The sequence below is a fragment of the Pleurodeles waltl genome, chromosome 8, assembly GCF_031143425.1.
Source record: "Pleurodeles waltl isolate 20211129_DDA chromosome 8, aPleWal1.hap1.20221129, whole genome shotgun sequence".
In the NCBI taxonomy this organism is placed as follows: Eukaryota; Metazoa; Chordata; class Amphibia; order Caudata; family Salamandridae; genus Pleurodeles; species Pleurodeles waltl.
This window is the reverse complement of record NC_090447.1, coordinates 424,062,156-424,076,520: the sequence shown is the minus strand read 5'-3', so window position 1 is coordinate 424,076,520 and position 14,365 is coordinate 424,062,156. Positions and strand designations below refer to the sequence as shown.

The following is a 14,365-nucleotide window of genomic DNA, read 5'->3' as shown; positions in this document are numbered from 1 at the left end:
CCCAGAAGGCTAGCCACAGCTCTAGGGTGGTTACTTGGTCTGTACTGCAGAGGACTGGTTTTGCCATCTTTAAAGGTGGCTAAAAAGAGGGTTCTGTCACTTCAGGGGCGGATTAGCCGTAGGGACTAGTAACCCATTGGCCACTTGTCCCCACACCCTTAGTGCCCCTAAATCTAAGATTTAAGGGGCACCCCTGACAACAAAACCTTGGATCTGCTTTGAACTGCAACCAATGACAAAGAAGAGACCCGTGTCAACATCTCCAGGACTCCACCAAGAAAAGGCACAAAACCCTGCACCTGTGGCAGCCACCCTGCACGACTACAACTCATCCCAGACCAAAGACCGGTTCCAAAAGGAAGGAGGATGCCTCTGCAAATGAAAGGCATCAACAGAACTCCCCTAGGCTAGAGTAACTAGTCCTCTGCAGCCTACAGGTAGAAACTGCACTCCTGGAACCAAGAAGCAAGAAGCTACTGGCCATCAGGTCTGTCGAGGGATCGCCCAAAAGTAAATGGTCTAGTGGCTTCTGGGAAATGTAGTCCTGACTTCGAGCAAGTTAAATTGACTGGTGCATTCCCCGGACTCCAGGACATCGAAGTACCCAAGCGCTGTGCTTGCCGCTGCCAAAGTTAGGTGGTGGCCAGTTGGTGGTGTTTGACGCTGCACCACAAGAGCACCACTAGAGAACACCCCTGCAATTTCAACCATCCACCTCAGTGTCTCAGTTGTTGCTTTTTTGCCTCAGTTTTCTCACCCGCACAATCTCAGTGATAAAGCCAGCACCCACAGCTCCCGATCAGCATCAAGGATGGCCAAGAACACTTCTGCAACTGAGACGCCCAAGCTGGTTAGTGAATCCTGGTCCAAGGGCCCACACAAGCTTAGCCCACAATGGGCTTTCCTGAACTCGACCTTCAAGTGACTGAGGACCTCATTACGAGTGTGGCGGTCTCAAGACCGCCCACTCGCAATGGCGGTTGGACTGCCCTAGACAGGGCAATCTGACTGCCCTATTACGACAGTGGCAGAGCCACCACAGTCCAGCTGCCGACACCGCCAGGTTGCCGCCAGTCGACAGCCCAGTGGTCTTGGCGGTTGTAATCCGCCACGGTGACGCTGCATGAGCCGCCCTGGGGATTACGACTCCCCAATCTGCCAGCCTTTTCATGGTGGTTGGACCGCCATGGAAAGGCTGGCGAAATGGGGGTGTCGGGGGGCCCCCGCATTGCCCATGCACTTGGCATGGGCAGTGCAGGGGCTCCCATGCACCCGCCGCAACGCTACATTGCCGCAGGCTCGATTACGAGCTCGTGTCAATGTTAAGGCCCTGTTCACCGCAGGGCCGGCGAGTGGAAATCCTGTTTCCGCCCGCCGGCCCTGTGGTGAACTCGTAATAGGGCTGGCGGTGCTGTGGCAGCACTGGCGGTAGGAATTTGGTGGGCAGCATCCACCGCCCGCCAAACTTGTAATGAGGGCCAGAGTGTCATTAGTGTGATTTTTCAGCACCAGCAGCTCCTGCGTTCATCATAAGGACAACCAGGACTCCTCTGCACCCGGGCCCCACGTGCCAGGTAAAATTGGTCCGACTGTCAAAGCTTGGTACTGTGACCCACATCACCCTAACTTCCAGTGGGTTCCCCTGAACTCACCCTGCATGTGACTGAGTGCTACTAGTGACTTTTCCCATTGATCGCAATGGTAAAGTTTGACCGCTTGTAAAGTGCTGATTTATTTTATTTTTCACTTTAAAATCCATCACTCTGGTTATATGCATCTGATTGATTTTTCGTTTTGGTGTCCAAATTAACATAAACATCTGCTCTATTTTTGTAAATTGGTATCTGATTTCTTTAGAGTTGTCAATTATCGTCCATGTTGGTACTCTGGTCCTCTAGTAAAGCCAGACTGCTCTTTTCCACAGTACCACAACTGGGCTGTAGAGTTTTTTTTTGTGTGAATCCAAAGGGATTACAGTTTGGGGTATTGTGAGAGTACAGCATAGTGAGACTTACCCAGACTCACTACATGATACTCGACTTTTCTACAGTCACCTACCAATTATGTGATCCATTTATCCTGTCAGTATGATATGACAATGCAGGAAATAGGCTACCTTTGTTTAGCAGGCCTGAAAGTTCTCACCAACTTTTCTCACTGAGAAGTTTCATTTTACCTGTTCAGTCAGGCTTAGTTGTTATAATAATAACCATTACTTTTTATAACACCTTGACAATTGGTTGCTCAAATAGGAATTATTTACCTACTTAACAGTACACTTTTTTTTTAATCTTCATCCTAAAGTGCAAAGATTTAATCTGCTCTTCTGGGATCTGCTCTGTTTCTGCAAGCCATACATGCTCTGAAGTCCATCCAAGACATTTGTAGCAAAATAAATACCTCACCCAGTGCTTAATTTGAGCCAGTGGTTGTAGTTGGGGCTCACTACCACTTCTTTTTGAGGATCAGCACATATTTTCATCATCACTCTTTGACCCAGTGAAAGAGAGAAAGAACACACAAAAGGGGGAAAGAAGGAGGAACAGAAATACGAAAAAAATGTGACAAAGGGAGAAGGCAGGAATGAAAAGAACTTGCAAGAGTGAGATAAAGAGACAGGAAGTGTCTGGTGGCAGATTAAAGAGGCAAAGAGTGGACTCGAGCAAATACATCCTTAATATTCAGCACTCCAACATTCAATAGCAGCAGCTGTGGCTTCTGAGTAAAACTGATGAGCCCCAGCACTTATTATTTTTTTTTTTACAAATTAAGCTCTGTTGGGTTGAGTGGCTGTAAGTACCACTCACCAGCCTTCCATGATGGTGCAAATCAACTACGTGCAAGTGGTGTACAAATAACTGTAAACACAGGAAAGATGATGGGAGGAATGCTTGCAATCTCTGTGGGTAGCATTTCAGCCCATCGTTTTTTCACCTACTTTGTCCACAACAGAAAAAGGCCCGCCTTATACAAAGAAGACTGGCCTTTCTTCTTTTGTCAACAGTCCATCCCGAACTGCGAGACGAGTGTCCCTGCAGAAAGGAACACAAGCCACCCCAGTCTGTATTTGGCCTCCTCAGTGAAGTATAGCTTTTGAGCATACCTGTAGCCACTTAGGACTTTGCATCAAACACACAAAAGGTGATGAAAGAAATGCTTACTATGCCACTGAAACCAACCTGTACCCTACTGATGCCTGGGGTTGTTTGTGTTCCAGTTTAACGTGGTCCTGGCTTGACAATTCAGGAAGGACTGTTCCTCTTGGAGCGGGACTTAGTGTGATTTGCACATGGCTGGTTTGTCTGAGGTAGACTTGTGGGCCAAAAAAAACCCAAACGGACTAGAATGTGAACCAGAGTAATTACCAGTGGCTGAAATTAATTCAAGCATTCCACCATCACTTTTTATTTTGTTTCCCTCCATGTGATTTGTCTGCCAGAGGTGGATCCATAGCTCGCTTTGCTGATGGAACCAAGCTGCATCCTACTGTTGAGCCCATAATAGGCAGAACATGATCTGTGGGTTCCTTGCATTCTCGTGCAGAGGGCACCTTGCCTGGTAATTCAAGATTATCTGTTCCTGCTGGATTAGGACAAAGGATGATTTGCATATGGCTGGTTCCTGCCTGAGGTGGCATGAAATTAATGCCACAAAAAGTAGCATACAAAAGTACATCTATGCAGCTTTCGACAAGACATCATTTGATTGTACCTGCTGTCAAGATAGCAAGATAGCATCCAGCTTACAGAACAATCTGGGCCAATAAGCCAATATCTACTGCTCACCCACAATTTATCTCTTGGTCCTCACTAGTAGTACTGACATAAATAATGTAACTGTTGAGCAGAGAAATTTTGTAGTACTGGATCCTTTATGTGCCCTTATGTGTAAATCTATGCCTTGTGGATTTACCCTCTAAATGTCTCAGAAAAGGCAATTTAGTCCTCACCATTTGGCATGCTTCAGCACGAGTTCTGCTCCTGAAAGTGGTCCACGTTCTGTGTTGAAAATGTGAGAGGTTGAGTGATTATGAGTGTGTTTTGTGTGTTCTCAGAGGTTTTGTACATCTTAAGTAATCTTGTGCTTAGGTTGCTTGCACAGTATCACTATCTACAAATCTATTGTAAATTCCCAGGTGTGACCACAGGGCCTGAACTACATCAGTGTAAGATTAAGGAACTATTAAACTTTACTCATATCTACCTATCACAATGCAAATAAAAACATACAATAATGCTTTGTTAGGTACCCTCAATGTCATACATCAACATGTTTCTGGCTATGTCATTGCTTTCAAGAGGTCAGAGGCCATGGCTACTAGTGAGTGATACCTCCCTCCGTGTGCAAGGTAGTAAAAAATATATAGGTTCATGACATTCGTAGCTGTAGATACACATGCTTGGCATAACCCTGCTATCTAGTATTGGGCTCAGACGTAAACTCTTGTTTTTTAAAAAGTCTTTGAGTCACGCAGTACAGTGACATTTCCTATGAATGGTAATGGGCATCGACTCCATAGTTGATTGTTTTCTTCTGCTGTCAGGGGTCGGACGTGATTCGCCAGGCCCATGAGTTGATGCTGCGTGGTCCTGTTCATCCGGGCCTCTTGAGATCTCCGTTACCGGTAGTCTTCGAACAATCCTTCGGTGCACCAAGTTTTTTTCTTTCCATTCAGTTGTGGTCCCTCCATTGAATCCTTGTATTCGGGTTTGTCAGCGCCCTGTCAGGCCTCTTTCTTCAAGTTTCGTGCTCGAGAATGCCAGTACAGAAATGAAAATCTTTCACTACTTTCTGCAGTACCATTCACAAACTCATGGGCTGATCAAACACAGACGGCAACCTCTGCCTGTCCCCGGAGCATAACAAGGCCTCCTGTTCTGCTTGCTCTCCTTCAGCTCCAAAAAGACCATCCAGAACCTTTGTCGTCGACTCACTCAAATTACCATGGAACAAAACAGAGACAATACACTTGAAATCTTCGGGGAAGATGTCAAAGAAGAAGGAGAGGTTGAACAGATCACGTCCTTCAGCCCAGAACCTGATTCTCCCTTGGAGGTCCAAGGCTTGAAGACTAAGCAGGCCAGCGTGAGAAGATGACTACTGTCAACTCTAGTTCACACCAAGTGATGCACTGCCCTGCAGGGGCCAGGTGTCAAGCCCACAATTGGGGACAAAGGCTTCTGGGCTTGCACTGCCTGGCTGCCACCCCCCACAATTGTATTATTTTAACTTTGCGCCGCTTTAGCGTCAAAGAAATAACTCAAATGCTGTGCTAAAAAGTATAAATATGGGCCTCAGAGGCTCAGGAGCTGCCAATTCTTCAATGCCTTCAGGAGTAGCTGGACTCTTGACAGCATAGACTGTTTATTCATTCCCTCGAAGGGGAAAATCACTGCAAAGCCTCCATCACAAGTGTAGGAGACTCATTCTCATAAGAGGACGTTGACTTTTGAGGAACAAATAGCATTAGAATCTCCTCTCCCTCAAAAGCTCACAAAGCATCAAGACCGGGAGACCAGTCGACTGCCCCCAAGGCCTGCTCTTACACCTCTTCCTCCTTGTCCTCCTCCTCCACCATCACCACCACCTGGGCCTGCCTCCTTTTCTGGGAGAGTCTACCAATTATGGGTAGCAGAGCTTTTAGATCTTCCTTATGACACTGAACCACGTGATGACCCATGGGATGATTATGGGGTTGTCCATTTAGGTGACAATGACCCGACCTTTACCCTGTCAAACCTTACCCTCCTGAAGATACCACCTCTTAATACAAAGTAATCCAAAAGGTGGACCTACACACCATTCCAGAAGAGGAAGACTTCCTGGTGGAAAAGCGCTCTCTCACTCAGCGGGACACCCAAGTGTTGCCTATGCTTGAGGGAATTCTTAAGCATATGCAAGAGGTCTTCAAATATCGACTCAAGGCCAAAGTTGTCATCCCGAGGCTTGACAAAAAAAAATACAAGCCCTCACCCTCTAAACCACCCTAAATTAGAGACTAGCTCTAATGTATGGTGGTCCTCATTGGTGGTCCTCTCCCCTCCCCTCAATCACATAACACCTGTCAAGGGACTTCTGCAGGGGTCAATCAATGGCGGAACATCCCTCTATACCAATGGGTTCTGTCGATTGAAGAGAGGGGTTACTGCATGGAGCTCACTGACCCACCATAGACCCCGCCCTCTAAACACTTCCTTTGACCACAACACCACAGGCTCCTCCAGGAGGAGGTAGACACAGTGCTCAAGGGAGCAATAGAGCTAGTGCAACAACACAGCAAAGAGGTGTACTCCCTATACTTTCTAATCCCCAAGAAAAACAGGTCCCTGAGGCCCACAATTGACATCTGACCCCCTCGACAAGTACATCCTATGTGAACATTTCCACATGGTCACGCTCCAGGGTCTCATATCACTATTGCGGCAAGGCGACTTCATGACCACCCTCAACTTGAAGGATGCCTATTTCCACATTCCAGTCCATCTTTCACATCACTGCTACCTCAGATTCACGGTAAGTGGACAGCACTTACAATTCAAAGTTTTGCCGATCGTTATAACCACAGCCCCAAGAGTTTTCACCAAATACCTTGCAGCTGTAGCTGCACATCTTCAGATGTGCGGCATCCACATCTTGCAGTCCTTGAAGACTGGCTGATAGAATGCAAGCAAACAGCAGTGTCTGACTGACATGCATATAACTTTAGATCTCCTCCATGATCTGGGTTTCACCATCAATGTGTGCAAACTACACCTCCAACCCTTACAAATTCACCCTTCAGAAGGACAATACTGAACTCAGTCACTAGGAAAACTTTTCCTAGTCCTCCACAAGTCCAAGCCTTTAAGAGACTGCTGCTTCTTTTTCAGCCAAATGATCAGCTAGCAGTGAGAACAGTGATGGACCTCCTTGGCATGATGGCCTCATGTTTCGTCATCGTTCCTCATGCCCGTTTACACGTGCATCCACTCCAAGAATGCCTACCATCACAGTGGTCACAAGGGAATCGTCTATGGGAAGATCTAGTGTTGATTTGGGCTAGCACTCATGGCTCACTGCAGCACTGGAACAGCAACAATCTGTTGCAGGGCAGGCTTTTCTAAACCCAGTCCCAAGTGACGATCATCAGGAACACCTTTTATAGGCAGGGCAGGGACATCTACAGGACATCACTGTTCAGGGTTTGTGAACACACCTTCCACATAAACTATCTGGAGTTGCTGACAGTGCAATTGTTTCTGAAGGTAAAAACAGGGGCATGTGCTCCTCCCAACTTCTTTGGTTAGCACACAATATTTGGCGCTGGTCAATCCACCACAAATTATACCAGATACTGAAGTACCTTCTGGGAGTGAACAATGACTTCGCAGACTGGCTCAGCAGGATACAGCAATAATTCCACTATTGGAAACTCAGCTCCAAATTCCTGCTCCCCTATTTTTGACATTGGGGGTATCCACCAAGATAGATCTTTTTGCATCCACCAAAAACACCAAATGGCCAAGCTTCACCTTCAAGTTTCCACAGTCCATGGGAAATGTACTGTGGATGAAGTGGTCAGGTGTATTTGCTCCTCCCATACCTGATTCAGAAGCTTTGGCAGACATCCTTAACCCTTGTGGGGTAGATGGCTATGGTTCACAACCCTCTAGTTTGTAGTCGCTCATGAGAAGCTACCCAACAGGCCAGACCTTCTTACTCAAAACCAGGGCACACTCAGGCATCCTCAACCCCAGCTCAACCTGGCAATTTGTCTCGTGGGGTTCTAGAGTTTAGTTACCTCTGACAGGGTAATCCTTAGAACTAAACCAAAGTTACTACCCAAGGTGATCTCTCCTTTCCACTTCAACTCCCAGTATTCTTCCAGCACTCACTCAGTAGCAGAAAGACCACTTCACACGCTAGATGTAAAAAGGGCCCTCTGGTAATATATTGAAGGGACATAATCATTTTGTAAAATGCAACAGTTATTAGATGCCTACTCTAAATCACACAAAGGCAGTGGCATTTTAAAAGCAGGGGTAGCTCGCTGGCTAGTCAAGTGCAGTCAAACCTGTTATGTCAAGGCCACATTCTACACATAAAAAAGCAGCCTCCATGATGTTTCTGGGTAACATCGCAGTAGCTTATATCTGTAAGACAGCTTCCTGGTCCACACCACACATTCACTAAATAGTACTGGGTGGATGTCCTAGGACAACAGCAGGCTCAAGTGACCTAGGCTGTACTATGTACACTTTTTCAATCACCCGCAACATCCTCTGGAGAGCCACTGCTTTGGAGTATAGAGGACTGCTGTTTACATTTAATACAGAGCATGTGTATATACAGCTACACATGCCACGAACAGAAAATGTTACCCTGTAAGCATCTGGTTGTGGCATGTAGTGCTGTACATTCACATGAACCCAATCTCCTCCGGTAAGCCTTCAAATGTTGCAGATATCTCTTTTCTTTACATTCTTTTATACCTTCTTTTCTCTCTGCATGGTAATCACTGTGTGTTTTCATGCCCCATTTCTACCCTCACCCACTGTGTGGGAAAACAATCTAACTATGGAGTCAATGCCCATGCGCATTACCAGTCATAGGAGTCACTGCTTCATGACTCAAAAGACTTCTTCAAAGAAAAACTAGTTGTGCACATCCAAGCCCAACACTCGATGGTAGGAGTATGCAGAGCCCGCAAATCTACAGCACTACATGCCACAAACAGATGCTTATAGGGTAAGTAACATTTTCCATATCTCATAGTGCACAATATCCTTGCACTCACTTGTGAGCTTTTTTGTCTGCTCTTGTGTGACTTCAGTTAGCTTGCACTTCCCTTTGTCAGTTGGGTGCTCTGCTTCTCCAATTCTGGAGCAGGCGCAAGAGAATCACACACTCATTGGTCAACATTGTTGTAATAGTATTAGTTGAAGTATCTCCCCTAATACGAAGCCATGTAAACCAAAGATACGTGAACACAGGATAAGCCAGCCTCCGCCCTCTAAGAACTACTAGGGACACAATATGAAATAGATGTTGACAATTGATGTTGGTGGCTAATGTCTTAATTTCAGTGTATATTTTAATTTAGAATTTCACCTCTTCAGATGCACATTTTAAGCTACTATCCAAAACATACCACACAGCTGTATGAGGGAGAAAAAAACATTTGCAACTGATAAAAGGGCAATTTCCACGCTGGTCTGCTGCACAAAGGTGGTCTGTCTCCCTTTTGTACCTCTATGCACACTTCCCATGATTACGAAGAGATACAAGAGTAGGATTTCGTAACTGTAAAGCATCTCTTAACAATGCACTCCACAACTATATTGGTTGTGACGCCATGTGAGAAGGTATCCGTCTCCAAAAAAAAAGGTTTGAGCTCTGGCACTAAAGCTTCTACAAAATAATCAACGCACGAAATATAAGAAAGAGGTAACAGTAGGTTCAGAGGGCATTTGTTGCAGGTGGGGTCAGAAGACATTGACAGTTTTTGACCCACCGAAGGTGCCTCAGAAGGCAATGACTGGATATTTGGGCAAAGGCTCCTTCAGCCCATCTCCCTCTCTTCAATAGAATTTCATGGTTGTGTAGAAAAGCTCAACAGTGCTCATTATTTTGTAACCTCTCGTAAGGTATTTGTGATGTGAACACGGAGGGCAACAGTTCCAACTTCGCAGGTACTACACAACCGCATGTGTAACAGTAAAGACAAATCTCAACAATTCAATTTTTCCAAAGTCATACGAACACCACTGAGGCATGATTATACCAGGGGCAGCTTGCTAGATGTTGAACAGAGCAAGCACAAACAAATCTACTAGAGGTTCCGAATGCTTAGCTGGCTGCAGCGATAGCTGTAATGTGTTGAGGTTGCAGTAGGATTGCGATCTATGTTTTGCTGCCACTTGTATGTCACTTTTTTTCACCAAACCACTCTCTCATTAGGTTGTAAATTTTTTAATACGATTTTTTAGCAGTAGAAAGGACTGAAATGGCTCTAAAGTGCTCTTAGCACTATATAAACTCCCAAATCGCCTTCACTCCAAAAACATATTTGAGCATGTATGTTTCAGTTCATCATCTTTTAACCGTCATTAACAATTTGGACGGATATCTCCCAAAACTTGAATGTTACATTTGTATTTCATCCCTGTGTCTAACATTATGAGCAGTGCATTGTCTCGTCTAAATGGCAGAAAAATAGAACAGTTTAATTCTGAATTCTTCATGGGTCTCTCCCCTACTGCGTTTTATAACCATGTTAGGAATGTTGGCAAAATAAACAGTGCTCCTTTATGCATTGGAGACAAGGTGAGAGAAGAGATAGAGATTAAAAATCACAAAAATGGTACATCAGAGTGTAAACATTTGGCACTTTCTTGTAAGGAGTAGTTAAAGAACTGGGAATCCGTAAGGCTGCCAGATAAAGAATGTTATCAGTATTGCACTGAACAGTAAACGGGTGTTGCTCTGAAATACATGTACCTTTATCTTTTCGTTGTTGATTCAGATACCCAGATATCGAAACCCATGCCACGGTTTCCAGGTTTTCCATGGAATGGTTTAACTGTTTTAGATTAGGTATCCAAATCCAAGTGGTAAAATCAACACACCAGCTTGTCTCGCTGCAATATCCGTTTGTCCAGCAAGCTAATCAAAGAACTAAGTATGACAATAGTCTTTAGTAACAAAACAATAATCCATTATTCTACTAGGTATTGCTGCCAATTCTGAATCAAACATTTTTGGTTGAGTTCTATGACGTCAGTGACAAAACAATCCATCTCTACAAAATCTCCAGCGATAATGTTGATGGCGTCTTTTTGGCTCCCTGGACACTGATTCCGAACCCAGTCTCTGAGGCATGGTAATTTGGATCTCGTCAACTTCTTCAGGGATCCGAAAGGGTGCTTCAGTATGTACCACAGATTTTCAGTGAGGTTGATACCCGCAACAAAAAACCCACCTGTTTATAGAACAAAATAGAAGAGAGACTTATTTCAATTTCAACAACAAGTACTTCAGATCAGAGACAGTTACCCAACTAGTCTGTTTAGGCCTTCCTACTGACACGCCCTTGGACAAATATGAAGTGGCCAATGCAGAAGCTGAGGAACCAGACATACTTAGAAAGGTTGGGGTGGGTGGTGGGCAAGTTATATAGAGGAATTACATTTAGCTAGATTGTGACTTGATGCTCCAATTTGCCACCACTAAAGAGTATGTTTTTTGAGGCTGGGTATTATGCAGATAGGAAACATACTAGAATGGATGGAGTGAATGTTAATATTTCAGGTTTTGTAATTCGGTATGTATACTGATGGAGGGAAAGGTCTTGAGTGGCAATAGATATCACTAGGGCCTCCATGTAAAGTTTTATAATGGGGGCAATAATTGGGCATGGGGAACCTAGAATTTCACTCAAGCAAGGGTAGTTTTTTTAAAGAATTCGCAAATATTTTTGTTTTCAAGGAAAGAGGCAAATAACTTTATCACCATGTGAGACAGGCCAATATGTGTTGCAATGATGTTGAGGAATACTTGGTGGCTACTCTGGCAAAGGCCACCAGGAGAAGTATTTGGAGGCAGCAGTCTCCTTTGCCTGTAGTACACCAGGCATCAGTCACAGCATCCAAGGCAGAAAACAGAACAGTAAGCGTATAACAAGTTATGTTGAATAGTTTCATTTTGAAGCTAAATCCATACTCCTTTTTTTGGGATCTTTCCCACAAAATAACAAAGTTAAAATGATGAAATTAAAGAGGACATGGCCATCGAGTTCCAGTTGTTCTTTGTCAAGATGGGAGACTATTTGTGAAGTTTATAGCATGCTGAGAACATTGATGTATTAGGTAAGGCAATAATCAAGAAGGCAAGGAAAGAAATCAGCTGCTCTTGAAATGACAGTGCAACGAAGGGACCAGCCAACAAGGCTTAATACTTGGAATCCATGCATGCATTTTACTATAGTACATTCCACATTAAAATCTACATCTGGCCTTTGAAATATGGCAAACTTGTTTTGAGCTTGTAATAATCATGCAAAATCTTTTTAGGCTATAGGCAAGCATTCCCTACACCTGCATTTGGTCTGGGGATATATTTGTTCCTGGTGACTGTATTGCTTGTAAATGAAATAAAAAAGAATAAAAAGATAGGAATTTACTCCAGCCCAACTGTCAGTATCTGTGGGATAGCATGGTTCACTCACTTACGTAGGCAATATGAAACAACATGCATTATTTAACAACCATGCTTGTTGATATACCTTGCAGAGCGAGACGTCCAACAAATTCTCAGATTTCTGTCAACAGAGCCTTGTGGAGTGCCAGGTATCAGTTTTTGTCAGAATATCTGCAATTATTTGCAAACTAGTTTGTTTCAAGGGTTATAAGCATCACATAAGTTTAAAAAAGATATGTAACTGCTGCAACTAAAATTAGGCACACCCCATTCAGAAAACAAGACAAGGCTAATGAAGAATTGCAGAGGCTGATGGACATGGGTGCAACTGTACCTGTGAAAGTCACTGAATGTTTGGCTCCCATTGTTGTGGCTAGAAAGCCTGTGGCGATATTTACCCATTTGTTGATCTAAGATCTCCCAACTGTGAGGTCATGGTGAATAGATTTCCACCTCCAAATATTGATGAGATCGTTTGGGGTGAAATATTTCATCACGCTTGGCCTAACAGTGACATATTATTAGGCTGAAGTAGACTCTTGTTCTCAGGAACTTGCAGCAATTACACCCCTGCGGGGGTACACATTTGGAAGAATACCATTTGATCTTTTGGCCACTGGGCAATTGGCCGCTTTAGTGTTTCAACAGATCACAACAAAAGTACTGAAGGGAGTAAGCAGGGACAGTTTTATCAGGATGCTTTGTTGACATTTCAGAGTGCAATAGATAAAAATGATGCAAGAGTGTGCAAGGTTGTTGGGACACTTATGGAGGCAGGTCTGACTCTTATGAAAGAAAAATGTAAGTTTGGAGCAGATGAAGTTAACTATTCCTGGAAAAAAGGATTGCACAAAAAAAGACTTTGTTGATCACATTGTGAAGCTAATAAAGCTATCTTCCAAAGACAAATTAGTATAATTTTCAAAGGCATGGTCGAGTATTATGGCAAGTTTATAATTAATTTTGCTGATAAGTCTGTTTGTTTGAGAACATTACTTAGAGAAAAAACTGAATTTTAGTGAAATTCAATTTGCCAAGGAAAGTTTGAAAAGTTGAAGACTGGACTTACAAATAGACCTAGTTTACAAACATAGGTGCTGGGTGCGGAAATGTTGATTGTTATGGATGCAAGCTCAAAAGGCTGAGGAGCACTTTTGATGCAAAAAAACTGGGTAAAGAGTGTTTGGTTGCATCTGTATTTAAATGTTTGCATGGCTCTGAATTGAATAATTTAATGATTGAGAAAGAGGCCCAGGCAATTTTTGGGGCACTGAAGAAAATCTGTAATATTTTGTGGGTTACTGTGTTTAAAGTGTGCACTGATCGTAAGTCTGTTAATGAGACCTTCATGAAGGAATATGTTACTATACCTTGTAAGCATCTGTTTATGGCTTGTAGTGCTATAGATTTACATGTTTTGCATACTCCTGCCATCTAGTGTTGGGTCTGGATGTGTGCAAGTTGTTTTTCTTCAAAAAAGTTGAGCTCCTCTTGGTGATAATGCGCTTGGGCATCAACTTAATTGTTAGATTGTTTTCCTGCAAGTGTGTGAGAATGGAGTGTAGAGTAAGGAGCTGGGTGTCTGATTTCTCCACAGTTCTGAGTGGGAAGGTCCGACCTGTTTGGGAGATTCTCATGGAGAACTACAGAGAGGTCCAGTAATGTTGTGACTCAGAGCTGATGGGCTCAAGTGGGAGCCACTAGTATTAGTGTGAGAGATGTTTGCCTGAGCTTCCAAACCAGAAATAGAAGGAGAGGGGAAAGAGCACAGGCAAATATCCCTGACCAACTCATCCATAGTGCTTTGCCCTTGGATAGTGGGTGTGGGAACCTGGATAAAAGTTTGGCCATTTGGCATTGGTTGCAAACAGGATTATTTGAGGGGAACCCTCCCCCCCATCTGTGGAAGTATTTGAGAAGGACTTGAGGGTGAAGTTTCAATTTGTGGACTTGTTGCTGCATCCTGCTGAGAGGTCTACAAAATTGTTGCCTGTTCCCAGAAGGTAATCCGCTAACAGGTGAATGTTGTGATGTAGAGCCCATCTCCAAATAGTCTGAGATACATGGGATAATTCTGGAGACCATCTCCTCCCAGTCTCCCTTTTGTAGATAGTACATGGCTGTCATATTGTCTGTCCAGACAACCTTGTGAATCAGGTGAGGTAAGAATGCTTTCAACGATAGGTGA

At 44.0% G+C, this 14,365-nt stretch overlaps 1 protein-coding gene across 3 annotated transcripts in view; it reads right to left on the bottom strand.

Annotated features, from left to right (window-relative positions):
- Nucleotides 1-9,935: 9,935 nt before the first annotated feature.
- Nucleotides 9,936-14,365, bottom strand: part of PLCXD1 (phosphatidylinositol specific phospholipase C X domain containing 1) — a 138,850-nt gene continuing 134,420 nt past the window's right edge. For 2 of the 3 annotated variants that reach the window (XM_069204304.1, XM_069204303.1), the window contains one exon: nucleotides 9,936-10,960. In XM_069204304.1, the coding sequence (XP_069060405.1) occupies nucleotides 10,698-10,960 (263 nt within the window). In that variant the 3' untranslated portion in view covers nucleotides 9,936-10,697. Of the gene's footprint in view, nucleotides 10,961-12,262; nucleotides 12,349-14,365 lie in introns of all 3 variants that reach the window. The other variant, XM_069204305.1, reaches the window with a different exon arrangement.